The sequence below is a fragment of the Equus asinus genome, chromosome 16 (genome assembly GCF_041296235.1).
Source record: "Equus asinus isolate D_3611 breed Donkey chromosome 16, EquAss-T2T_v2, whole genome shotgun sequence".
In the NCBI taxonomy this organism is placed as follows: domain Eukaryota; kingdom Metazoa; phylum Chordata; class Mammalia; order Perissodactyla; family Equidae; genus Equus; species Equus asinus.
The window spans coordinates 34,410,392-34,435,319 of record NC_091805.1 but is presented as its reverse complement, the minus strand read 5'-3'; the positions used below and the strand labels follow the sequence as shown (position 1 = coordinate 34,435,319).

The 24,928-nt window shown below is 36.0% G+C and overlaps 1 protein-coding gene across 7 annotated transcripts in view; it reads right to left on the bottom strand.

Annotated features, from left to right (window-relative positions):
• Nucleotides 1–24,928, bottom strand: part of AGL (amylo-alpha-1,6-glucosidase and 4-alpha-glucanotransferase) — an 89,970-nt gene that overhangs the window by 37,471 nt on the left and 27,571 nt on the right. For all 7 annotated transcript variants that reach the window (XM_070486903.1, XM_070486905.1, XM_070486902.1 and 4 more), the window contains 15 exons: nt 19,506–19,716; nt 18,852–19,018; nt 17,783–17,986; nt 9,787–9,968; nt 9,497–9,608; nt 7,151–7,277; nt 6,704–6,806; nt 6,505–6,602; nt 5,702–5,841; nt 4,475–4,662; nt 2,394–2,517; nt 1,647–1,810; nt 1,278–1,379; nt 1,011–1,166; nt 763–913 (listed from right to left, as the gene is read on the bottom strand). In XM_070486903.1, the coding sequence (XP_070343004.1) occupies nt 763–913; nt 1,011–1,166; nt 1,278–1,379; nt 1,647–1,810; nt 2,394–2,517; nt 4,475–4,662; nt 5,702–5,841; nt 6,505–6,602; nt 6,704–6,806; nt 7,151–7,277; nt 9,497–9,608; nt 9,787–9,968; nt 17,783–17,986; nt 18,852–19,018; nt 19,506–19,716 (2,229 nt within the window). The remainder of the gene's footprint in view (nt 1–762; nt 914–1,010; nt 1,167–1,277; nt 1,380–1,646; nt 1,811–2,393; nt 2,518–4,474; nt 4,663–5,701; nt 5,842–6,504; nt 6,603–6,703; nt 6,807–7,150; nt 7,278–9,496; nt 9,609–9,786; nt 9,969–17,782; nt 17,987–18,851; nt 19,019–19,505; nt 19,717–24,928) is intronic.

Here is a 24,928-nt window from a genome sequence, read left to right as displayed (position 1 = left end):
GCATGTCATGTTACGCTATGGTATATTATATATAATAATAAGTGAGGAAATAAAATACACACATCTAGAAAAAAATCAAGCAATGATAAAGATATACCTCAGGGATGTATTTTATAATTAATGGCTAAAGGAGTGATACAGAGAGACTATAATTGCTATAGAGATCACTGATTACTTAGAGAAGTTCTGGAAGGAAGTGGAACTTTAGTCCTTGAAAGACATAAAGAATTCATATATAGGTGGAAATAAGACTACTTGGAGATCAGTGAAAATATCTATTTGGCTGAAATAGTGGAGTGATAGAGGACTAGGAAGGTAGATGAGGATGGATTATGAAGAGTCTTAAATATTAAATTATTTTCCATTTTGGTTTAGACATGTGTGTACTTCTGTGCATACACATACACAAACACACACAAATGTACAGGTATACACATATACATAAACACATGAATATACATATATATTTTCCAGGGAATAAAAGAAATACACGTTCATTTTATACAAATTAGGAAATAAGGGAATAAGATGAAACCAAAACTACTTCACAACTCAAAAAATGTTAACATTTGAAAGTACTTCTGTCCAGATTTTGTTCCATGTAGTAAAAATATGTTACCAAAAATTTCTAATTCTTTTTCTCAACTACATCCACACTTGCAATGTGTTATAATATATGATATACAACAACAATTTAATATAATAGTATAATTTAATATAACAATCTAATATAATCACAGTAACATTTTTAGATAGCATTACCAGGGATGTACATATGAGGCACTTCCTTGCTGTAAAATGACGTCTTGGGATTCCTGAAAGCAGTTCTCGACACAGACACAACAGACTGATGGATGCTAGGTGAGTGCCTTGTTACTGCCACTATATCTTGATCAACCTGATCCACATACACCTGACAAACAGAAAGAGAAAACGCATTAGCGCTCAAACTGGAAAGACGTACTCTGAAAATGAACCTTAAGAAAGAAACAGAAAATTTAGTTTCTTGCCTGAATGAAACCCTTGGCCCCAAGCTCTTGATGAAGTTTATTGATAGCACGCCTGGCTGCAATAATTCCGCTTTGGAAATTGACTTCACCTGTATTTGATGGCAATGCTTCAGGATTCCACTTAGTATAAAATCGTTCTTCAGAAACCACTGAAATCTGAACAAAGTTAAAACTTAGCCATGTTACATTTTATGACAATGAGAAATTTCAGTAAAAATGCTCAAAGTTGTTGGCCACGTGGATTTTAAAAACAACACATAAACAAACCTGATGAGGCACTAATTCATCATAGCCTTTAGTACTTCCACTAGCACAAGATGCCATAGAAACAATCGTGGAACTCGGGAGAGCATCATATGCTGACCTATGCTAGAAAACAATAAAAAACCAAAAAGTTCATTTTCTTTCAAATGCAAAGTTACATCCTATTGCATAGTGAAGTAAAAGGATAATTACATGAATACATTCTATAAGATATATTAATTTGCTTTAAAACAAATAAAACATTCTAAAAACTTTGTACCACAATCACACATAAATTTAAGCTACTATTTTGAAGTATGTGGATATTATTGCCACTAAATATCAAAACATTTAGCAAAATAAGTCAATACAAGAAACAGATTAGATGCTTACCACAATAGGACACTCATTATCATGGGTGATATCCATAAACAGGGCATGTGCAATAGCTGGCATTAAAGGTCTCAAACAGGGCTGAACAAAGGACCCAACAGGCTCTCCTCCATATCGGTAAACTAATCTGCCCTCCTCATGGCTATCAGCTGCACTCATTGCCTCTGCAAAGCATTACAGAACACTTTAAAAATCTTCATTACTAATATTCAAGAAGAAGTTAGACTTCTTACCATGACTGACTTTCAAAATAAGTCCACATAAATATTATTAAAAAAACCTGCCTTAAACATTTAAACAAATGTCCATTAGTTTAAGTGACCAAAAAAGTCTTCTCTATAACTTAACTGGAGAAACGGCTCATACAGGTAAAAGGGAACTTATGTTGTTTAGTAGGATGTTGGTTATATAAAATCTATGGGAAAAAAATCAAGATTACATCATTCATCCAGGTAGGAGACAAGAAACATATTTGTATATTTTCAACAATAAAATAATGGTTTTGTTCATGAGTCATCAATTCATCCCACTGCTCTTTCAATTTAAAATGTTATTTTACCCCAATGTAGAATGTTTTACTTATAAAAACAGACTGAGTTATATTAGAAAATTTTGTGTAGAATATTTCAAAGAACATTAGCTATGCTGAAAATTATTAAACACTATATTTAAAGCTATTAAATGCCTTTTAATCTACATGAACAAAAACTAAAGTTTTAGATGGGAAATACACTTCAACAAGCTTACCTCTTATTAAGGAACTAATGCCCAGTCTAGTAACAAAGATATTGTCCAGGTCTTCGCTTCCTGTGAACAGTTCAGCTACTACATATAAATTGGGTTGCAATTTCCTAGCGGCATCCAACATGTACTGCAAAAAGCACAGTTGCAAATGTAAGAGAAAGAGAAAAGCAAGGTTGGAGTTGGGGGAAAGAAGAGGAGGCAAGACTAGGCATGGATTTGACATAGGAAAGTACGATGTAGCAAGACAAAATGGAAATCCAAGAAGAATTTCCAAATAAATTTAATTGTGCATGTGTAAGAAAACATAAAACAAACCAATACACACAGGTAACAAGAGAATTTATAGAGAGAATAAAACATTTACAAAGGAAGATTAGATTTTGCAAAGATATAGGGACACAAGGGGGAAAAAAGGAAGAAGAAAAATGTTAGTGTCACATTAAAAAATGTAAACCATAATACTGCAATTCTGCTAGGCTTTCCCCTGTTTTACGTGTTTATTTTTAATACCTCTAATCAGACTATTAATTTCCAGGCAGTTGACTCTAGCCATCATTGATAAATTCCCTGCTGGTGAATCATTTAGCCATTGCAAAGATTAGGTCTGACTGACTAGACTGAAGCCAGCTTTTCCTACAGATTACAATATACTCTTAATCTTTCAGAAATCAGATCAGTTTCAAAATTTTTTTAACATAACGTTTGCACAAAGGTTCATGAAATACTTGAAATTCTATTGGCAAACAAGCAGGACCCTAGATTTCGTACCTTAAAGTTAAGCAAATTAAGATTTAATATTATGTTTTGCCATAATGTTATAACAATCTTACAAGTATATATTTTTTGCTGTTGCTAAAGGCACACTTAAAAATAAACCTCTGCCATTTTTTGGAGCTAACACATGTTCTACTACCTTAACTAATGCTTACTAAGTTCTTCTAAATCAAATCAATTTTTCATCACAGACTCAAAACATATACAGTATAATACTGCTTTAAAATTATAGAAATAGGTATTTTTCAGATAAGTACACATTTCCACAGAATACTAAGTTGTCACTAGGAAGCTATCCTTTGATCTTATAAACAGGATCAAAATTATAAGAGTTTACAAAGCTGTATTAAATAGAAGAAAATGCTATAAATGTTGGCATTGCTTACGTTACTGTAAAAACACCAAAGAGAAATAGACAATCTTTATGTTTACACCGACATTTTTGTAAAAATTAATAAAATTGAATCAATGAGGTTAAAACTAGCCTCAATATACTGTATTGTTAGTGTTTTTACATATTATATTATAATTTTACATATTTATTATATTACAAATTATATATTACAAATTTACATTTTACATAAACATTATAATTTTACATATTATAATCACTATAATATGCAACCAGCTATTCAACTTCACAGCAGCTACTAATATACTGAAAGCAACCTAACAAGAATAAGACAAATTAATATTTATATATTAAAATATTAATTCCTTATGTAATATTAAAAAATATATATACATATTTTTCCGAGGAAGATTAGCCCCAAGCTAACATCTGCCAATCCTCCTCTGTTTTTTCTGAGGAAGACTGGCCCTAAGCTAACATCCATGCCCATCTTCCTCTACTTTCTATGTGGGACGCCTACCACAGCATGGCTTGCCAAGCGGTGCCATGTCTGCACCTGGGATCTGAACCAGCGAACCCCGGGCCGCCAAAGTGGAACATGCGCACTTAACTGCTGCACCACCGGGCTGGCCCCAATAATATTAAAATATTAATATTTTAATAGTATATATGGCAATATGGTTGTATACATATTATCAGAGATAATATGATTTACTTCCTTAAATTAAAATAAAAACATTAACTCATTGAACATTTTATAGCCTAGTGTTCCAAGGCAACTGCATCAAAAGATTCTGTTACAATTTTGCAAATCAAGCAAAGGTGTTCAATACTACCACCAAATCAATGCTGGTGTCCAACTAGCAAAAGGAAACTGTATTTGCATACTCTATTTCAGGAAAGCTAGGAAAGAATACCAAATTTCTTTTCGTAATATAGATGAATTGTTTTTCTGTACCTCGGCTACATGAATTGGTGTTGAGTGGCAGTTATCAAGACGTACTCCCTGGAAATGAGTTGCAGTTATTTCAGTGTATTTTTTCATGTGCGCCCAGAGGTAAGGACAGTCCTCTGGCTTATTCCCATAGCGTAATTTAACACTGTCTCCCCAGCAGATAAGTTCTCTCCTTAGATAAACGTCTGAACCTGTTAAGAAAGGAGCTTGCTTTCAATGGTTCAAGAAGTACAATGAAAATAATCACTTGAAGGAAACACTGTTGTTTTAAAATCACAATGACTATTTCTACCACAGACCATATCTTGGTTAAAATTATATCTAAAATGGTATGGGATAAAGTTTTAAAAAATTATTAATTTGTATCTCGTATCTATTTTGCTAAAATTCTAGCTTATACTCTCTTCTAAAAATGTGTGCTTAATGTAAAAAATTCAAGTTCCTTCTTAAAGGAAAACAGTAATAGTAATATCACAGGCCTAAAGCTAGAGTTCTATAAAAATATTTAAAGCTCTACCCCCATGTCACTCCCCATTTTCGGCAATAGGTTACATTAAATCCATGGCATACAGCAGAATGGCTTTTTTTCATTTAGAATGGCTATAAAGGAGATGGCAGATTCTTAAACCTAAAGTTACATTCCTTTTTTAAAAATGAGATTTTAATTTAAATTTATGTCATTCAAACAGACTTCTAATTCCGAAATGTTGAAAAATACAGTGACAGGTCCAGGCAAAATTTTTCCTGGCAATGAAATAGCTGTAGGAAAATAAGATGCTAGGAGTAAGTGAGAGGGAACCTAAAAACAATTAGTTTCTAGTTTAATTGCCTTTCAAATACCTTAATACCCCTCTGGCTAATGAGTGAAAATATCTCTTATGGCAATATAACTGTAATAGCAGTGGTTTCAAATGTCTTTAAAAAATGTAATAGAATACATTTTTGCCCAAATAAAATCTTTTGCAGAAACACAATATAAAATAGATTTATAAAAGCTACTCTGTTTGAGAAGATAAGGGGTAGGCAGGGAAAGGAGAAGATGAATGCCATCCTTTTTATCAACCCCTTCTTTTTTCTCTCAAACTGTATGTACCTCTGGCACCTCTGTGATGAAGTAGCCTAAAAACCACCAGCCTAGTGGGGGAAAAAAAATCACTAACAGTTTATATTTTGAGCTTGTGGTGAACTTTTCTTTCTCTATGCATAGAGAAGTTAACAAAAATGACACACCTGGTTCAGCAAAGTTCCGAAGGGGATCATCTCCCATTACCCATCCATTATGCGCCATCAGAAAACAAGCTTTATTTGGGAGATGAATCATAGATTCTTCTGTGGATGGGGTCATTTCTTCAAATGGGAAAGTAAAATATCTACAGAGATAGAATTAAATATTAAATCCATACAGAGAAACTCAATGGAGAGAATTTGAGTTAGCACTATCAGAATTAAACTTCCTCCCTAAGGAAGAGAATAAGTAAGATTAGTTTGACACTATTTATAGGGAAAAAACTTCAATATAGGTAAAAGATCTTCAGTAGACTTTTTGAATAAATCTAGTAGGAGTTGAGAATGGAGAGTTAGCATTACAGCATATCTGGTTAACATTTTAAATAATAACTTAAAAAATCTCATAAAATTACTAAGAAAATCACTGCAATATTGATGTTACTTTGTAAAGGTTTTTGCTATACTTTCGTTGCCTAATCTATGCTGCACACACAAGTACTTATAAGATAAGGAGCAAAATGCTTGCTCAATTTGATTAACACTGAATTTATTAGTAAGAATGCAGTCCCCCAGAAACCGTAATGTAAATGATTATAACTTGGTTCATACTGATGACAGTTTCTCTCACTAAAGATTTGCCTAACAAAATCAATTAATATGAAGCCTAGTTACCCAATCAAAACTTCTATTTCAATTAAGAAATGTACTGAAGTCACACATTAAAGGAAACATTTAAGTTAATTTGAAAAGTTAAATACAATTTTCAATTTTTAACCTTTAACGAGAAGAAAACAAAAATGGAATACCTGGTAACTAAAGGATGTTTTCTGGTGACAGGTCCTAGTTTAGGACCATGGCCAGCCAGTCGTTCATAAAATACATTTCCCAAAAGGCAATTAACTGCCTAGAAGACATCAAATTATGTTATGTCAATAACAACAACAAGAACAACAACAAACAGTATTAAGACTCAAAGAAAAATAGCAGTTCAAAAGTAGGTCAAACCTGCTCCTGATGATAGTTCACAAGTTGATGCTTCTCTGCGTTTAATTCCTCAATTCTCTTACGGAACCAATTACAGCATTCATCAATTGCAGCTGGCCCATTACTAGAGCAGGTAGAGCAATACAAACTTATTATTTCAGGGTTTTACAACCATTTAAAATTTGTCTAACAAGGGTCATAGAAACTTGAAATATATTCATCAGGATCTTAATTATGGCTGAAGAAATTTTCCAATTGTAAACATTTTTACATACACATGTACAGGAATGTGGACCAGCACACAGAAAAAGGGGGAAAATGTCATGTGTTTGAAGTAGTAGAATTATGATGAATTGCTTTATTTCATTTTCTATTCAAGCTTCTAATAAATAGTATGAAAATAATGCTAGCCATAAAGGTTTATAAGTAATATTGTTCTCTATTTCACAGGAAAAATACATAACATACTCATGTGGTATGAAAGTTGCTAGTGCAATGTTCATATCTACAGTACAGCCAAGCCGTCTGTATTCAGGATCCTGAATAATCTTAAGGTGTTGCTTTGGATCAGGCTGAGTTATTATTTTCCTATTTTCTGAAAGAAAGGAAAGATGACATCTTAAATGCAAATACCCATAAGGAGATGATAACTGTTACTGATTCCACGTTTTTAGTTTACAATTTTTTCATAGAAAGTAAAACAAATGTTTATTTCACAAGCATCCTGCCTACCGCCCTCTCCATCCTCCTGCACACCATCTAACACACACACACACATACATGGTGGGGGTGGTGGGAGAGCGAGAGAGAGATTAAGAGAAAATAACATTACAGAAGAAAAACATAAGGATTCCCATCACTTCAACCCTAGTCCCACTTTTCTGCCTCAGTCAGCATTCTCTTTTTCTACTCATGTTTTCGGGCATTAAGGAAGTCAGTGGTACTAATTTTCTTTCCAGGTGCTACCAAATACGTCAGCAGTTCTTCTTCCTCAAAGCTTGCTTTCTTTTCTAAACTAAGTCTTTTTAACAACCTGACTTTCTTTGTATTCTCTGAAAGAGGCACATAGGTTTGTTTTCATAATTTTTTCCTTTTCACCAACAAGCATATTCTTCACATAATAATAAAAAATGAAAAAAGTAAATAAATGCTTTATGGGGGGAATTTTCATTCTTTTCTGGAACTTAATCCTAATAAATCAGATGTTTGTGCAGGATTGCCTCCACTGGGTCTGATTGTATATTAACTAATCAATATCTAGCTTATTCTAAAGAGACTTTGAAATGGCTTCAAAAAGCACAAACAAAATAAGATAAAATATAAATAGATTCTTAAAATCTAGTTTTTTGAAGTTCATCTGGAAGAAGGAATATATGAAAACTGTCAAGAAATGTTTGAAAAAGAGAAAAAGCTACACAGTGAGTGTAAATTATAAAACAGTCTTCATTATTGGTAGAATAAAGGGCAGACAGATCACTGGAATGGCACAGATAACAGACCCATGTAAGTTCAGTATATGACTACATGCTATGAAGTAATATGGTGGTTCTCAAAATCAGTGAAAAAGGATGGATTACCAACTCAACATCATTTTTTGAATAAAAATAAAGTTCAATACCTTCTTTATATAATATACAAAACTAAATTCCAAGTGTATTAAGTATTTAAATGTAAAATATAAGTAAGATTGTTAGAAGAAAACATAGAATGTTGATAGGTCTCTTCTAAGCATGATATAAAATTGGAAGCCATCAAAGACTGACAAATTTGACTACACTGAAAAAAAAATACCACCATAAACAAGAGTTGGAAGATAAACAGCAAAATAGGAGGACATATCTGTGGCCAGCATAATAAGGAATCACCGAATTTATTATTATTACAAGTGAATATGAAAAAGACAAACAACCCAATAGAAAAAATAGGGAAAGAATATTAATAGGCAATTAATGGAAAAACTAATTAACATGTGAAAGGGTATTAAGATGTTACACAACTGGGAAAGCTGAAGTGTGAATCTGACCCTAAGCTTCCTGGACCTTAGTCACACTGACTCCTACTTTGAAGGCAGTATTTCTGGGTCCCACTCTAGCTCTGGTGTCTGGACGAGGAGGAGAATTCCTTATTGTAAGAGCCATCAAAGAGCCTCGCTGTTAGGCTGTCCTATACTAATTGTAGATAGATTCTTTATAATCTTTCTCTCCAATTTGCCTCCTAAAAATCCTAACTTCTCTTTTAGCATGGTTTTTCCTACCCTACTTTGTCGAGAACACAATGATTAACTTCTTGAGGTTAGTTATGTCCTTAACTGAAGATGTGTTTCTTTACCTTTTGTTACTGGCTAACGTTTGGGAAAGTCTCACTAGTGGTTAGGTGGCATTAATGCTGGGTACCATCAGCTGGAAGACCCCGCCTCAGTTAAGATTTCTACTTTAGCCAACAGAAGACTATTACATCTGTCAGTTTGAAAGCCTGTTTCAAGCCTTTGGCAGGTGAAATAATCTGCTCTACTTACCTCTCACTCATGCATCTAACAAATATATATTGAGCTCTACTGTATTCTGAGCTCTATGCTAAGGAATCAATTGTAAGAAAGTCCCCAATGGAAATAATTATGTTATGTATTATTGTGACCTGTCCTTTAGATGTCTCTGCTAACTCTCAGATAGCTTCCAGAATCCTATTTTTGTAGTATCAAAAACAACACTAATATCATATAATAACAGATTTAATAACATGTTAAGAGTTATCCTTTTAAAAGTATCACTAAATTTCTTAAAATTGATAGAAGCATTCTAGTTGTAGATCCTTTACCTTGTGTAAGAAGTCCTCTAAATTGCTCAACTGCTTTGTGAACATCTACTTGGAAAAATTCCCAGAGGTGAATCTTTGGATAAATATCCTCCCAAATTATTTTTCGAATGCACTGAAAAATTTCAATAGTTAAAAAATACATATATATACACTTAAAATATTTTTACTAAATATTATTTAGCATATTAAAAGACAGATTCTAAATAATTTTCAACCATATATTTGTTTAATTTGCACTTCAGAAATTTTGTTTTTCTGTTTTAGTGTGGTACTCCTCTAGACATACTGACATTCATTTGATGATCATTTTCAATCAGAGCAGGTACTCCTTTTTGTCTGTATTTCCCTTCTGCCACATCACAGGATAAATGCCAAAGTGCTCTGTCTAAGACCCAGGCAGGTTTTAAGTGTGGAGAATTCACAAGGTTATATGCACTTTCTGGATGTTCATGGATCCATTTACTATTAGCAGCTTAAAGAAAAAAAAAACATAAAGGAATATCTTGTAATTAAACTGAAGTATCTATGTTAGTATCTATGATAAATTTAAAGGTGAAATAAAATATCATCTACCACTCATTTTCCTATACATTAGACATCAATATTTTATAATGATACTGTAATATGAAAAATATTTTTTTGGCTGTGGTATCCTATCTCCACTTCACATTTTTCTTTTCTGTAGTAGGAATTTTTAATTGATAGTAAATAGGAGGCAACACTGATTTATTAACACCACTGTAATGACAGGTTTACTATTGTGGTAGGAATTAAGAAGGGTCTTGTCCTCGGCCTGCTTTGATGGTCCTTGAGTCCAACTATATTTTGGAATGCTCCTTCTAAGCCCCAAGGACATCTTTTCCTGTAAGGGAGATGGGGTTCCTGCCCTGACTTCAAGTTCTCTGGCCTTGTTAAAGCTGAAAGTTACCTGTATCTTCAACTCTGGTTTAGGCTGTTTGCTTCTAGGGCAGGACAGTATCTTCCTTTTTTATTTACTTTCCTCAGGTGCTTCTCTTCTTTACTTTTAGTCTCCTAGTCAGAGGGCCCTTCTTTGGCCCATCTAAGGTTTAGGTACTCTTATCTATCTTTAGAACTCAAAATGTCATTTACAACTTTTTTCCTACATAATCGTCTCTTCCTGTGTTTTTTTCTGGGGGAGGGGAGGGAGGAGAGGTTCCTCTGGATCTTTAAATATGCTTGTATCTCCCAAAGCTAAGAATACAAACATACATCCTATCTAAACACAGTTATTTCTCTAACTTCTGCGTAGTATATTAGTATCAAGACCAAATGTCTTGAAAATCCAACCCATATCTGCTGCTCCCACTTTCTCCCCATACCCTCATTCCTTTTCCCAATACAATCTGCTTCTGTATCCAGCACTCCAGGGAGGTTACTCCAAGCCGCCTAATCATGGAATTTAGTGTTACTTTCTTGTCTTCATCCATTTCAACCTCTACAACATTTGCCATTACTGATTAGTCTTCCTTTAGTTACAAAATACCTCTTCCTTGATGTACAAAAGGCACCCTTATCTTGGTTGTTTTTTATTTTTCCTTCCCTCTTTTGCCCCTTCTCTTCTCCTTCCCATCTCCCCTAAACCTTTGAGGGAGGTTTGCTACATATATTAGTCCTCCTCTTTCTTTGAACATGCCATTCCCATCCCACCCCTCTTCTCAGTACCCAGCTCTCTTAACCTGGTCCAGGCTCCAGCGGGGGCCTGAGCACATCCACCTACGCACCTGATGGGCAGCAATGCCTGAGGACAGCCTGTGAACTCAAAATCCATTCACCCAGTCTACATATATCTACGTTGAAAATGTAATATATCCCAGGCACTGTTCTGGAGCAGGTATTCTGTAGTGAATAGCAAGCAAGGCTCCTGTCCTCATGAGCTTTCATTTTAGAAAGGTGTTGGTCTTTTTTGGTATTTTTATTTCTGCTTAGACAATCCTGATGGAAGAAAATTTAGTTCTCTCATAGGTAACTTTGTTTAATCCTGAATGGTTAATCAGATATGTTGTTTTGATAAGACTGATAAAAGTGAGGCTGAGAAACTGCTAAAAGAAATGTACTCAAAGAACAAGGGTCTAGCTTATTCTTATTACCCATTTGTATTAGTAAATTCAGAATCAGAATCAGGAGTTCTGTAAGGCATTCTAAGTATTTGTAACATTAAAGATAATTTGTTTTAATTTTTTAAATAGAGAAAAATTATACACATTTTGTTTGATCTTTAAAATGGACTAATGCCCCCTGAATTCATACTGAGGAGCATGAGTGTGTAATGTACATGAAATAAAAAGTAATAACAATTATTAAATACCTACCACATGCCAGGAACTGTTCTAAGCAGTTAAATGCATTATTTATTAATCCTCATGCCTTACCACATAATGTAGGACATACTACCATGTTTCCTTCATAGATGAGAAACTGAGGCACAGAGAGATAAGTAACTCAACTAAAGTCACACAGCCAGGAGTGAACCTGGGCAAGTCTCTTCAGAACCTGCAACGTTAACCACTTTGCTCTGCGGCAGCGGCGAATGTGTTCATGCCTCATTTACTTAGCTGAGCACCATTACAATCCTTACAGAGGTTTAAAATCATTATTTTTAGTTTCAGCCATTTCTTTTGTAAATCATTTAGTAAGTCATTTATTTATATCTTATTTATAAATACTATTTATTTATATATTTACCATTTATTTATATAATAAACAAACACTTGGATGAATACAGGAAACATAAGGAACAGAGACGTTGTAATAAAAGTTAAATTGATAATTCTCCAAATTTGAATCAAGATAGTTTTCCCTAGATTCATTATCACAGTCATTAAAATTCAACATGTAAGAGAAAAATGCAGTGATAATTAAATCCGATTTATTAAGAATAAATACTAAAACTACCCTAATTTTTTAAGTGGTAAAATCCTGAAACTTTATTTCTTATCTCAATTTTTTGAAATAAAATTAAGTATAAAATGAATTTTAAACATTTTTTCTAATTCTACCTGAAAGAGGAGTCAAATTCCAAACTATGTCTTAATATACATCAAAATTAAAAATGAAACATGGACTTTGGGAGCAGTGCAGTAAGGAACTTAGCAGACACTCTCTCCAGCAAAACAATTTAACTGGCGAGAATTATAAAATACAATCATTTAAAGTCTCTGGAAATTGTCCTAAGGGCATTTGGCAAATGGAGAAACATTTATTCAAGAAAATCTAGTAACTCTTGGTAAGAACAGCAAGTGTCTATGGCATCTGAACCACGACCTGCTCCCTCATCCCACTCAACCAGCTATGTGTTGGGAAGCCCTAACCTGGTGCTCTACTCGAGGCAAGTGTGGCCAACAGAGACTTCCTCTCCCTCCAAGTCTTAGTCTGGGCTTATAGTTTCACCCTGGGAGAGGCAAGCTGTTTCTCATTCCCTCTAGCCTCATGTCACAGCTCTATTCCACACAGGCAGGCAGAGAAAACCACCGCTTCCTTCCCCCACCCAGCCCCCACTTGTTGGGTTGCCGTCCTATCCCAGCTGTGGGAGGCCAAGAATACCAAGACCCCATCTCTCCCAAGAGCTGGGACTCACTTGCAGGGTGGAGGGTCCACCTGGGGAGGGGCAATTGAGAAGACCAGGGACTGCCGCCTTCTGCCTTGAGTGCCCCCAAAATGGGGTGGCAGGAAAAGTGGTCCTGCCCCTGGCTCAGGAGCAGTGGCACAGGTGTTCTGTTCAGGGGGAAAGGCAGACCAAAAGGATGAAGAGCCCTGCCTGAAAGGACTGAATTTATTTGGAACAGTGAGTGGAGAACCCCATGTCTAAGGCTGATGTTGAAAATAATGGAGACCTTGGTGAGGAGCAATTAAGAGAAGGCTGGTATAGCTCTGTGACACCATAAAAAAAAAAAAAAAAAATCAGAGCAACCAGAAGTTTAATGGCGAGAATCAGGGAAAGAGGTAGCAGAGAGCCCTCCTGGGATCACAGGCAATTCTGGGGGTTGGGAAGGCTGGGTGCATGTGCTACCCTGCACCCTCTCAGGAGCAATCCTAGCAGGACATGGGAAAGACTTGAAGGCATTCACCAAACCACATACAGACTTATTAACACAGGACAGAAGCTCACTGGTAAAGGGACTTAAACGCAACCTCTAACCAAATATCAAATGAACAATAAACTACTCTGACCCAGGGTGACTCCTAGGAAGCCAGGCTTGAACATAAAATCACATTCATCTCTGGCAGTCTGGAAGACAGTGTGTATGCCCAAGTTGTGCCGTCCCAGGAGCAATCAGAGAGGGAAACTCCGAGCTACCAGGTCCTGGTATATCTTTTTCCATCCTTTTACTGTCAGTCAATTTGTATCTTTCAATCTAAGGTATGTTGCCTGTAGACAGCATATAGGTGGATCTTGTTTTTTTATTGACTCTGGCAATCTCTGCCTTTCAAGATATTACTTTCAAGATTCCCTAAGTCTTTGGTTTTCAAAATTTTTACTATGATCTGTCTCAATGTGGCTCTCTTTGGGTTTATGTTACTTGGAGTTTGCTGAGCTTTAGGATGTGAAGATTAATTTTTTTTTTGAGAATTTATTTATTTATTTTTTGAGGAAGATTAGCCCTGAGCTAACATCTGCTGCCAATCCTCCTCTTTTTGCTGAGGAAGACTGGCCCTGAGCTAACATCCATGCCCATCTTCCTCTACTTTATATGTGGGACGCCTGCCACAGCATGGCTTGCCAAGCAGTGCCATGTCCGCACCTGGGATCCTAACCAGCAAACCCCGGGCCCCTGAAGCAGAATGTGCACACTTAACTGCTGCGCCACCGGGCTGGCCCAAGAGTAATGTTTTTAATCAAATTTTGAGGATTGGGAAGTTTTCAGCCATTATTTCTCGAAGTATTTTTTCCGTTCTTTTCTTTCTTTCTGGTATTTCCATGATGCCCATGTTGGTGTGCTTAAAGATGTCCCACATTTCTTTGGAGCTCTGTTCTCTTCTATCTTTTTTTTCTGTCCTTCAGATCACATCTCTCTTCACTGATCCTTTCTTCTGTCAACTCAGCTATACTGCTGAACACCTCTAGTGAATTTTTCATTTTGGTTATTTACTTTTCAACTACAGAATTCCCAATTGGTTCTTTTTTAAAAATTTCTGTCTATTTATGATATTCTCTTTTTGATGAGATATCATCATCATACCCTCCCTTACTTCTTTAAGCTTGTTTCATTTAGTTCTCTGAATACATTTACAATAGTTGCTTTGAAGTCTGTATCAGCTAAATATGACATCTAAGACTTCTCAAAGGGCAATTTCTGTTGCCCCCTTTTTTCTTGTGTATGGGTCACACGTTGCTGTTTCTTTGCATGTCTCAATTTTTTGTTGAAAATCAGGCAATTTAGATAATGTACTGCAGCAACTCTGGATACTGATCCCATCCCCTCCAGGTCTTGTTGGTTGCTTGCCTGTGACTTGGCTGGACTATTTCCATGTAGGGGAAGGCCATTTCCCCTACAGTGTGCAGCCTCTGATATTGCTACTCAGAGAGTGCAGCCTTGGTCACAGTCAGTCAGCCAGGGATAACAGTGGTTTTTAGCAGGGCTCCCTTAACAGTCTCTTTCCCTGAACTCTGTTAAGCTGCCTGTCTCTATTGCTATCACACTCAGCTGCTATTCTCCACTAATGCAGGCTGACTGTTCTATTATTACTTGATAATATGCTGGAACATAAATTGCTCCACAACCTGATCCAACTAAATTTGGGGCCATTGGCAGGGGTAGTCTTTGAAGCTTGTTCTGACCTTAGGAGGGCTCTTGCAGCTGTCTCTTTCCCTGGTTCTCTCTGTTAAACTACTAGCTGGCGTATGGTTTAGCATGTTGCTCTCCTGGAGATACCAGCTTTCTCTTGACTGTTTACCACCAAAGTCTCCATTGTTTTCAAGTGTCCAAAGCCTTAAGTTTTCCCATGCCATGTATCAAATAAAGCCAATTTCATTCTTTCTCTGCTCTTACTGCACATCTCTTCCCCCAGGCAGAACACCTGTGTCAGTGCTCCACAGCTGGTGGTGGGGATGGTAGCCTCTGGTGTTCTTCGCTTACCTCTCACAAGCGAGCTGGGGCAAGGGCCACTGAGGCCCAGTATTCTTGACCTGTCACACATGGGGTAGAACTTCCCTTCTATAAGTGGGGGCTTGGTGAAGGAAGGGAGCCCCAGACCAGCTGCTCTTGCCTGGAATAGAGCTTCTGCAACACAGCACTGCAGGGTAAGATAAGAACTGTTGGAAGGCTGCCCCTTTCAACTGTAACCCTAGCCTGGGAGCTGGGGAGAAAGGGAGGCTTGTGTTCTCGGTTGCACCTGCCAGGAGTAGACCTATCATCACTCTCAGCCTGGGGCAGAGTGGGGAGGGAGGAGCAGGTTGTGGTTCAAATGTCACAGACTCTCACTGTTCTTATTGAGATGTAGTAGATTTTCTTGGATAAATGCTTCTCCATATGCTGAATGCCCTAGGACAATTTCCAGAGATTTTAAATAACTTCTTACAAAATAATTTTCACCAGTTATAGTTGTTTTGCTGGATAGAAGGTCTGTGAGGCCCTCATGTTGCTACTCTGGAAGCTGACTCTCCCTAGATAGTAACTTTTTAATGAAAACCTGTTTCACAGAAAGGATATTATGATTTGCAGTATTTTCCAAGTCAGGCTGAAGCAAAGTTCACTTTTTCTGCATTGCACAGAATCTCTCAAATGGTCCAGAAATATAGTCTCTGACAGAGACTGCTGCTGTACTCCAAATTTTATTCTTTTATTCCTTTAGTAACAGAACTCCCAAGGTTTTGCTGTACATATGGCTGACAAACAAAAGACTACAGCGCAAGCCTCCTTTATAGCTAAGTGTGACAAGAGACAACATCCTATCTGATGCAGTGTGAGTAGAAATGATATATACACCAGATCATGCCCTTAAAGGTATGTCTTCCCTTTCCTCATTTCCATGGGGTAGAAGGTGATATTGGGAACTGGAGTGGCCATATTTAGTTAAGAGTTGGAAGCAAAGTGTTAGAGACAGCAGAGCAACATGACAGAAAAAGAGAACCTAGTTCCCTATCACCACTGAGCCACCATACCAGTCTTGGAATGCCTACCTAATATTTTATAAGAAATAAATGCAATTTCAGTCTCAAGTCACTATAGTTTTCTGTCTCTTTGTTATAGCTGCTTAAGCCATATCCTAACTCATACAATGAACGCCATTACGCGGTTTGATAAATTTGATGTGAATAATATCATAGATGTCAATATAATTATCAATAATGTCAAATTTTCAAGTGAACAATACTGAGTTCTTGGAGAATAAGAAATTTTCACTGTGAACTCTGATGCTTAGTTTCCAGGTGCATGCAGAAACACCAAATTTTAGAATGTATCCATTTCTTTGCTTAATTTTCATTGTTTATTATTATTAGAGATTATCTATACTGATCAACCAAATCTTCGAGCTTTTAAATATCTTCATAGTTCCTATGGTTACTTGGAAAACTACTTTATGACACACCAGATTTTTTCTTTACTGTTAAATGTTTTGTACCACCCAGAACTCCTGTTGTTCACATATGGAAATCAGTGGTTTCTGGACTTTTCTACACTGTGGCACACACAGAAGATAATATTTGCAAGGTACACTGGGTTAAATCGAAAGCTGATCATGGCCAGAGGCTTCCCCAGCCCCAGGTGCACTGACAGGTGAGGGGAGCAATCATCTCCCTGAGGACCATCTGTTGGGAAGCTCTGCTCTATTTTACAGAATTGTGTATTGGGCAGGAATCTTGGGATCCAAAACAGGTTAACTTTAATAAGCTCTTTTAACATGTAAAAGATATAATTTTCAGATTTAACTTCTAAGAGTTTACCAATAATTTTCTCTTTAAATAATAACCATTCAGTTTTTTTCAAATATATGCTATAGTACCAGAGCTGCTGCTATATAGGATCCATCAGTTGGTCTACAAAGTACTAATACCGTAAGTTGAAATACGTGATCATTATGTCCCTCCTATCATCACTCTCCTGTTTTTTATAATCATCACATGCAAAATACTTACATATTGATTATATTTTCAACTAACATTTTTTTCTTTGAAAGAAAAAAGTGGTACTATTTAAGCGATTTTTAAGTTAAAGGACACCTAAGCATCATTTGTATTTTCAAAATTTATGTCATACAAAACACCAAGGAATAAAATAATTAGAATATAATATTCTCATAAAAATTAATAGTTAATAAAGCTCATACCAGTATGATTGTAGACAACATCAGTAATACAAAGAATATCCCATTCCTTTTTCAATTTTTCCACTAGCTGTCCAACATCATGCCAGGTATACTTTTTATTAGGTCTTGAAAAGTCAGGATTTAATTCTAACTGGTCAGCAAGGGAGTAGGACGACCTAGATAGTCCAAGAGTCTGCAATGGTGTAAAATGAATCATGTTGTAACCTGTAATGCAAGAAAATACTTGTAAGGAAAAAAACACCTAAAACTAAGCAAAATGTAAGTTTAAATTTCCTTAAAGAATTCTAATAGCAAGACAACCATGCTACTAGAAAAGGAATCAAAGACTTGGGTTCAAATCCTAGCTGTACCACAAGTGACTTGAAGTAAGTCTTCTTAAATCTTCAGGGTATCAGTGTCCTCATATACAAGACAGGGATACTGAGAAAACGTATTTGAAAAAATCACACACAGTGCCTAGTTACTATTAGGGGTTCAATGTATATTTGCTGAATGGATATATTTACATGTAGAAAATATGTCCTATGCAAGTATAGCAGTAAGTGTTTCTCCTACTTTTAATCTCCCACAGTACTTGTATTCTGTTTCAGTTATGTCAGTGAGCTTCTCATTTCTTTCTTCATACTATATGCAACTTAATACTATTCAAATTAATATTACCCTTTACTGAAGAGACAGATACAAGTTTCATTTTACTCTTGGTATGTATGGCAGCACGTGCCTTCCACATGGAAGATAGTTAATCAATGTTAGATTAAAATTATATATAATGACAATACATTTCCCAACACATTTTAATAGTTTACTACTAATTTTTATGTCAAAGTAAAGTCTTAGAAACAATAGTCCTCCTTTTTTATCACAGAGTTCCTTAATTTATTAAGTTGAACCATATAATTTGCCATTTTTATAGGTTAAAAATGGTCAATTATCAACAATATCATATGGTTCTATATCTATTACTAAATGTACTAAGCACCAAAATTAAAAAAAGAATCAAAGCTTTTGAAATTTGTATCACAGAGGACAATTACATTTATTTTAAAAAAGAAAAGAAAGGTGACATTACCTGATTCTTTTGCAACCCTAAGTCTGCTTTCCCATTCATCAAAGGGTCCCAAACACTTAGTTAAAAAAGTCTGGAGAGTAACACAGTCCAAGGGTAACACATGATTATCAGCACCAACACGTAAAATAGGATCCACAACTATGTAACCCCCACCACTTTTCTCATTTCTAAGGAAAAAACAAAACAAAACTTCTCAGTTAATGATAGGAAAAAAAATCACCTAATAGTCTGATTCTCTAAAATCACTTAAAAAGTTGTAATAAAACTCAATGGAAAAGCCATGTTTTATCCTTTTCAAACTCTATATAATGATATAATACAAAATATATAACATCTAATAATATTGCTTTAAGGAAAAATAACTGTACTAAAATCTATTAGTAATAACAAGGGCAGTCAAGTGACTAGCATCCTATAATCAGGTTGCATGAAAAGACTTGAGTATTTAAGCCATTACTTAAAAAAAAATACTTTGAATCTGCAATGACCCTTACAATTACTTGCTAGAAATTGAAGAACCATAGTCTATTTGCATCTCAAAAAAGTCCTGTAAAAACTGCACTGTCACGATTCATATAGTAACTTTTTACATGTTAATAGCTTCAAGTTATAGAATAGATTACCCTCTATTCACATACAGTACACTTGACTTACCCTTGAAGGAAGTAATACTGAAATGATCCAGCTTGTTGAAGATTAAGTTTACAGTATTTATCAGAATCATCTTCTCTTTCTGTTGGATTTTCCCATTGCAAGGAATGGAACTTCTCTCGATTAAATGTTTCTCCAGGAAATGGGTAATTTGTATACACAGTAACTGCTTTTCCCTGTAAAGTTGGGCCTAATCGGAACTGTAGTTCAAACCCTAAACAGAAAGCATAGTTCGGTAAACTCACTGTAGGACTTAAATTACCATATTAAAAAACAGATGTTTTATTTAAAGTATTACAATAACTATGATTTCTCAACTATGTTTAAAATAACTCCAAATACGTGATGCTGTTTTTGGAACTATTTTGTATTCCAATTTAGCCAAATTTTATATTTTAACGTATAGAATTCATCATAGAACTGTCCGCTCTGTACTGTCCCTCTCTTCTTCTCCTGGAAGCTGATTCCTATTCGCATTGCTCCTTCGGGATATGCAAGTTCTTACATGATCTCATTTCCCTGAATGCCTTTCAACCCCTGACCCTCACCTCTGAATTGACTGCCCAGAGGTGGGCATCTAACCAGAGACCTTCGCTAGTATTTTTCAAACTGCAATAGACAAAGTGAGTTTCTCTGTGGTGTCAGAGTATGTGATAGTACATAAGACTTGGGAGGTATCATGGGACAACTATCTCACCATATAGAGAAAGGCAATCTTCCCTGAGAGAACTCAACCTCTAAAGAGACAGATTTCTAATAGGAGTTCCAGAGGCATTTGAGCCCCTAACGCTAGTTGTTTCTGATGTCTGCTCAAATCCAGAGGTGTGGTAACAAAGGGTTAACAAGTGGCTGTGTGGGGCTAGGGTGTGTGGGGGAGTGGGGGTAAGCAGCCCTGATTTGCAGCCTTTGCTGACTTCCCAGTGGAAACAATCTCACCATGGTCAATCTCAAGCTACCCACACGACATCATTGAATATGGAATTGGGAAGAGATATGCACAATTGGCTCCTGTGAGCCAACACAAGCAACTCCAGCATACCACTACCTATATCCCTACTCTTTATGGTTTAGTTACTCAAGTCTTTTTTGGAATTCTGAGAGCCAAAACATTCCCACTTTTGCCTAAGTTAGGCTATTTCTATTAAAATATATCTGTGACTTCTTTACTGTGTTACAAGTATTTTGCTATAAGAAGAAAAAGAACTAACACATCACAGTTATAATTTTACTGTGAAAGAAAAATTTTGGTTCGTTCAAGGCGAACTTTAAACCTTGATTATAGTTATTAGAATGTGGAATTCTTGACTATAGTAAAGTCTTTTAGAAATATAAGGCACAGAAATTTTAAAGATGGATGTAACATTTCAATTAATGATGCGTAATAATAACTGATGAAGGCAGGAAAATTTAGTCCTGCTGGTTATAATCTTTAAGCTTAAGGAACTTTTGAGAAGAAAGAAACATACTAATATTTATACTTTTGATGCTCAATTTATTAAACATCCAACAAAGTAAAAAAAAAATTATGTACTGAGTGCATACCACGTAATAGTGCACAAAACAGACAATGATCTCTGCCCTGTGGAGCTTGAGTTCTAAAGCGGAAAAGGGCACCATTAAACAAGGAACATGACAAATAAATAAGAAAAAACAGTATGTCTGGAAGGAGTAATTCTATGGGAAAAAAGAAAAATTCCAGAGCAGTGTAGGGAAAAATAGAGGAAAAGGGAGATGGTGAGGAGGTGGTAGCAATGTCAAATAAGATGGTTATCGAGAAGTTGGAGGACTTGAGAGAACTAAGGGAGTTAGCCACATGGCTATCCGTGGCCATCTAAGGAAAGCGTTGACCAAGCAAAGGAAGCAAAGGGCACAAAGGTCCTAGGGTGGAAGCATGCCCAGTGGTTCCAGAAATAACAAGAAGCATGGTTTGGCTAGATTGGAATAAGCTGGGGGAGGAGCAGTAGGATACGGGAAAGAAAGGCAACAGGGGAACCAGATCGTGCAGAGTCTTGTAGGCCATTGTAAGTATTTTGGCTTCTTCTCTGACTGAAATGAGGAGCCAGTGAATAGTTCTGAACAGAGGAGAGACATGACCTAACTTGTGTATTAAAAATATCACTCTGAAGATGTCTGCTTCTGGCCATAACAGAGTAACTAGTACTAGACTTGCATTCTGCTGAAAAACCAGAAGAAATACATAAGACAACTGTTTTTAGAAATAGGTAATGAAGGACTATGATGTCTGAGAGAAGGGGGAGTTCTGTGAAGTCTTAGCTTTCAGACAGGGAACTTTCTGGGCTGTGACACAGGGAGCAGAAATAGTAGTGTCACTGAGTTGAAGAGACAGGGATTAGGGTTTGAGGAGGGTGAAGAGACTGCAATTTTCAGGGCAGAGTGTGGCACAGAAGGGAGCTATGCAAAGAGTGAGCTCCAGAAATTTCCCTAGGGTCATCTTGAGTCTGCCCGAATACTAAGCTCCACATGAGTAGGGTTCACTCCATGAAGTTGGGCAAAGAACAACTACTAAGAGCTGTAAATTGAACAATTCCCAGAGCTCACTCAGGCCTGGGAGACATTACAATTTGTAAGCAGCTGAAGTGAAGAGGCTTTGTTGAACACCTGTTGTATTCCAAATAGTCATGCCTTAAGAAGTAGAGCTAAAGTAGCCCTGGAGTAAAAAGTCCTATAAACCTAATCCTATCAAAGCTTAAAAACAAGCCTCAAAAGGATTAAGCTGATCCACAGATAATGTAAATGGCTGCTAAAATAAAACTCATCACTCCTTTAAAGCAAGACAGCAAAATCTAGAGATACAACAACAGAACATTTGTAATGTCCAGCAGCTAATAAAAAACTGCTAAACAGAAAGAAGAGGTGAGGGAGTTGACCACACAGATATGTGGGGTAAGGCATTCCACACACAGGACACAGAAGATGTAAACGACCTCAGGCTTCTTTTGGCAAAGATGAGAAAACAGGGACTGGCTTTACCCTCTTCCCTGAAACTTAAAAGAATGAAAGAAACCAACAAAAAACAGACAAAATGTATGAAATGATAGTTTGCAAGATGCTGGACATCAGCCAACAAAAGAGAGCAATCCCTGAGAGACAGAAAATAAACAAGGTGAACCCTAAAATTGCCCCTGCCTACTACCTTATAAGAATTTCCAGGCTGAGGCACAGGGAGCAAGAACCAGGCAGAGCTCAACTGACTTGCTGTGCTGAGGAGATGGAGCTAAGAATTTGTGGAGACCAAGGCAGCTAGAGGTTGCAGATGAGAGCAGTGCATGAGGAAGAGAAAGCTTCACAGAGAGAGAACTCCAGAGATCTGCAGAAGGTCGTCTTTGAGTATTCAGCAGAGTACTGATCAGTGCATGTCTGTGAGGAAAATAACCGAGACCAAGAATAGTGCTTGTTCTCACCAGCTAGACTGGGAAATCTCATAGTTCATGTGGAACTGGGCAGAAAGTTCAGAAGGAATTTGCTTCAGTAGTGGGAAATAATGAGCCCCAGACAGGGAATGGTTCTAGATTGGCTTAAACAAATCATAAAAGTAAAACTCAAAAAGATTAAAATATTTCCAAGTAACTCAACTTCATCACAAAACAAAGATCAAGAACATTTATAAGAATCCAAAAATACCCAGCATCTAACAAGGTAAAATTCACAATGTCTGGTATCCAAACAAAGATTATGAGAAATACAAAGCAGGAAAACACAACCTATAACAATGAGAATAATCAATCAATGAAAACTGACCCAGAAATGACGCAGATGTTGAACTAGCATATACAGAAGAATCAGTTATTATAACTATATTCCATATGTTCAAAAAGTTAAGTCAAGACATGAAAAATATTTAAAAAACAAAACAGAAAAACGCCCCAGAGAGTCAAACTTTTCGAGATGAAAACTACCATGTCTGAGAATGAAAAATACACAGGAAAGAATTCATTGATGGTGAGACATGGAAGAAAAAAAGATTAATGAATTTCAAGACACAGGAATAGAATCCATGCAAAATGAAACCAAGAGAGAAAAAAAGAACCTAGAAAATTGAAAGAGCATCATTGACCTGTGGGACAATTCAAGTGGCTTAATATATAGATAACCAGAGTCCCAAAGGAGAGGAGAGAGAAGGGGGACAAATTATTTGAAGAAATAATGGGTAAAAAATTCCCAAATTAGATGAAAACAACAAATTTACAGATCCAAGAAGTTCCACAAATTCCCCAAGCAAGAAACATGAAGAAAATTACACCAAGGGACATCAAAATCAAATTGCTGAAAACCAGTGACAGAAAGAATACCTTACAAGCAGCCAGAGAGAAAAAAAAAGACCCAATATGTACAGAGGAACAAAGATGAGGATGACAGCCGATTTCTCATGGGAAGCAACACAAGCAAGCAGACAGTGGATAAAAACCTTTAAAAGTACTGAAAGATTAACACTGTCAGCCTAGAATTCTATACTTGGTGAAAATATCTTTCAAAAACAAAGGTGATGAGAGCCAGGTTTTTCACTGTCAGAGAAAGATGTTCTCTTTCAAATAAGCAAGGGGGAAGCTACAGTGCACCCTGTTGTGGTGGATATGAATCAGAGATATCAGTATGAACTACTATTTATTTATATATAAAAAATGTCAGTTTGGTTCAAGGCAAATCCTGAAATAGAAAACCGGTAGATAGGTTTCAGTCATGTCTAAACTGCTCTTTAGTAGAAGTAAATCCCTCACAGTGATATTTGACAGATGGTAAATCCCATACCACAATATTAAACACTGGGTAAGATATTCTTTGTGAACAAAAGATTTCAGTAAAAGACATTAAGAGAACGCTGGACTCTTCCAATTTACTCTAATCCAATTAAATACTTCTATATTTGCCTAGGGAAATACGAATGCTATGTTTTGCCTACTGCAACACGGATAATATGAAGGAGCAGAAGTTCTAAGCATTCCTGGAAAAAATGATAATCTAGTGATAAGTACTCTTAACCATACTCCTAGACTGGACTAAAATATGGATATAAATTGATTTATAGTAAATGGCATTAGCAAGCAAGAAACAAATTATCCAAATGGAGTTACTAAGTAACTTTGCAAAAATCCAAGGACCCACTTTTACTTCTCACATTGTACAGTGAAACTAATAATTTCTTTTCCAAGTGGCTACATACATAAATTTTTCTAAAAGCAATCTGGCATAAATATACTAAGAATGTCAATTAAGTTTTCTGTTTTTGACCCAATGATTTCACATAGACATATATTTTCTGAGGAATTAATTAGTGAAGTAAACATAGATTATATATAAGAATGTTCATCATAGCTTCACTTATAATTAAATAAACTGACAACAAACTAAATATCTAATGATTGGGAATGATTAAGTAAATTATGGTACAAATTATCGTGTTCTGCAAG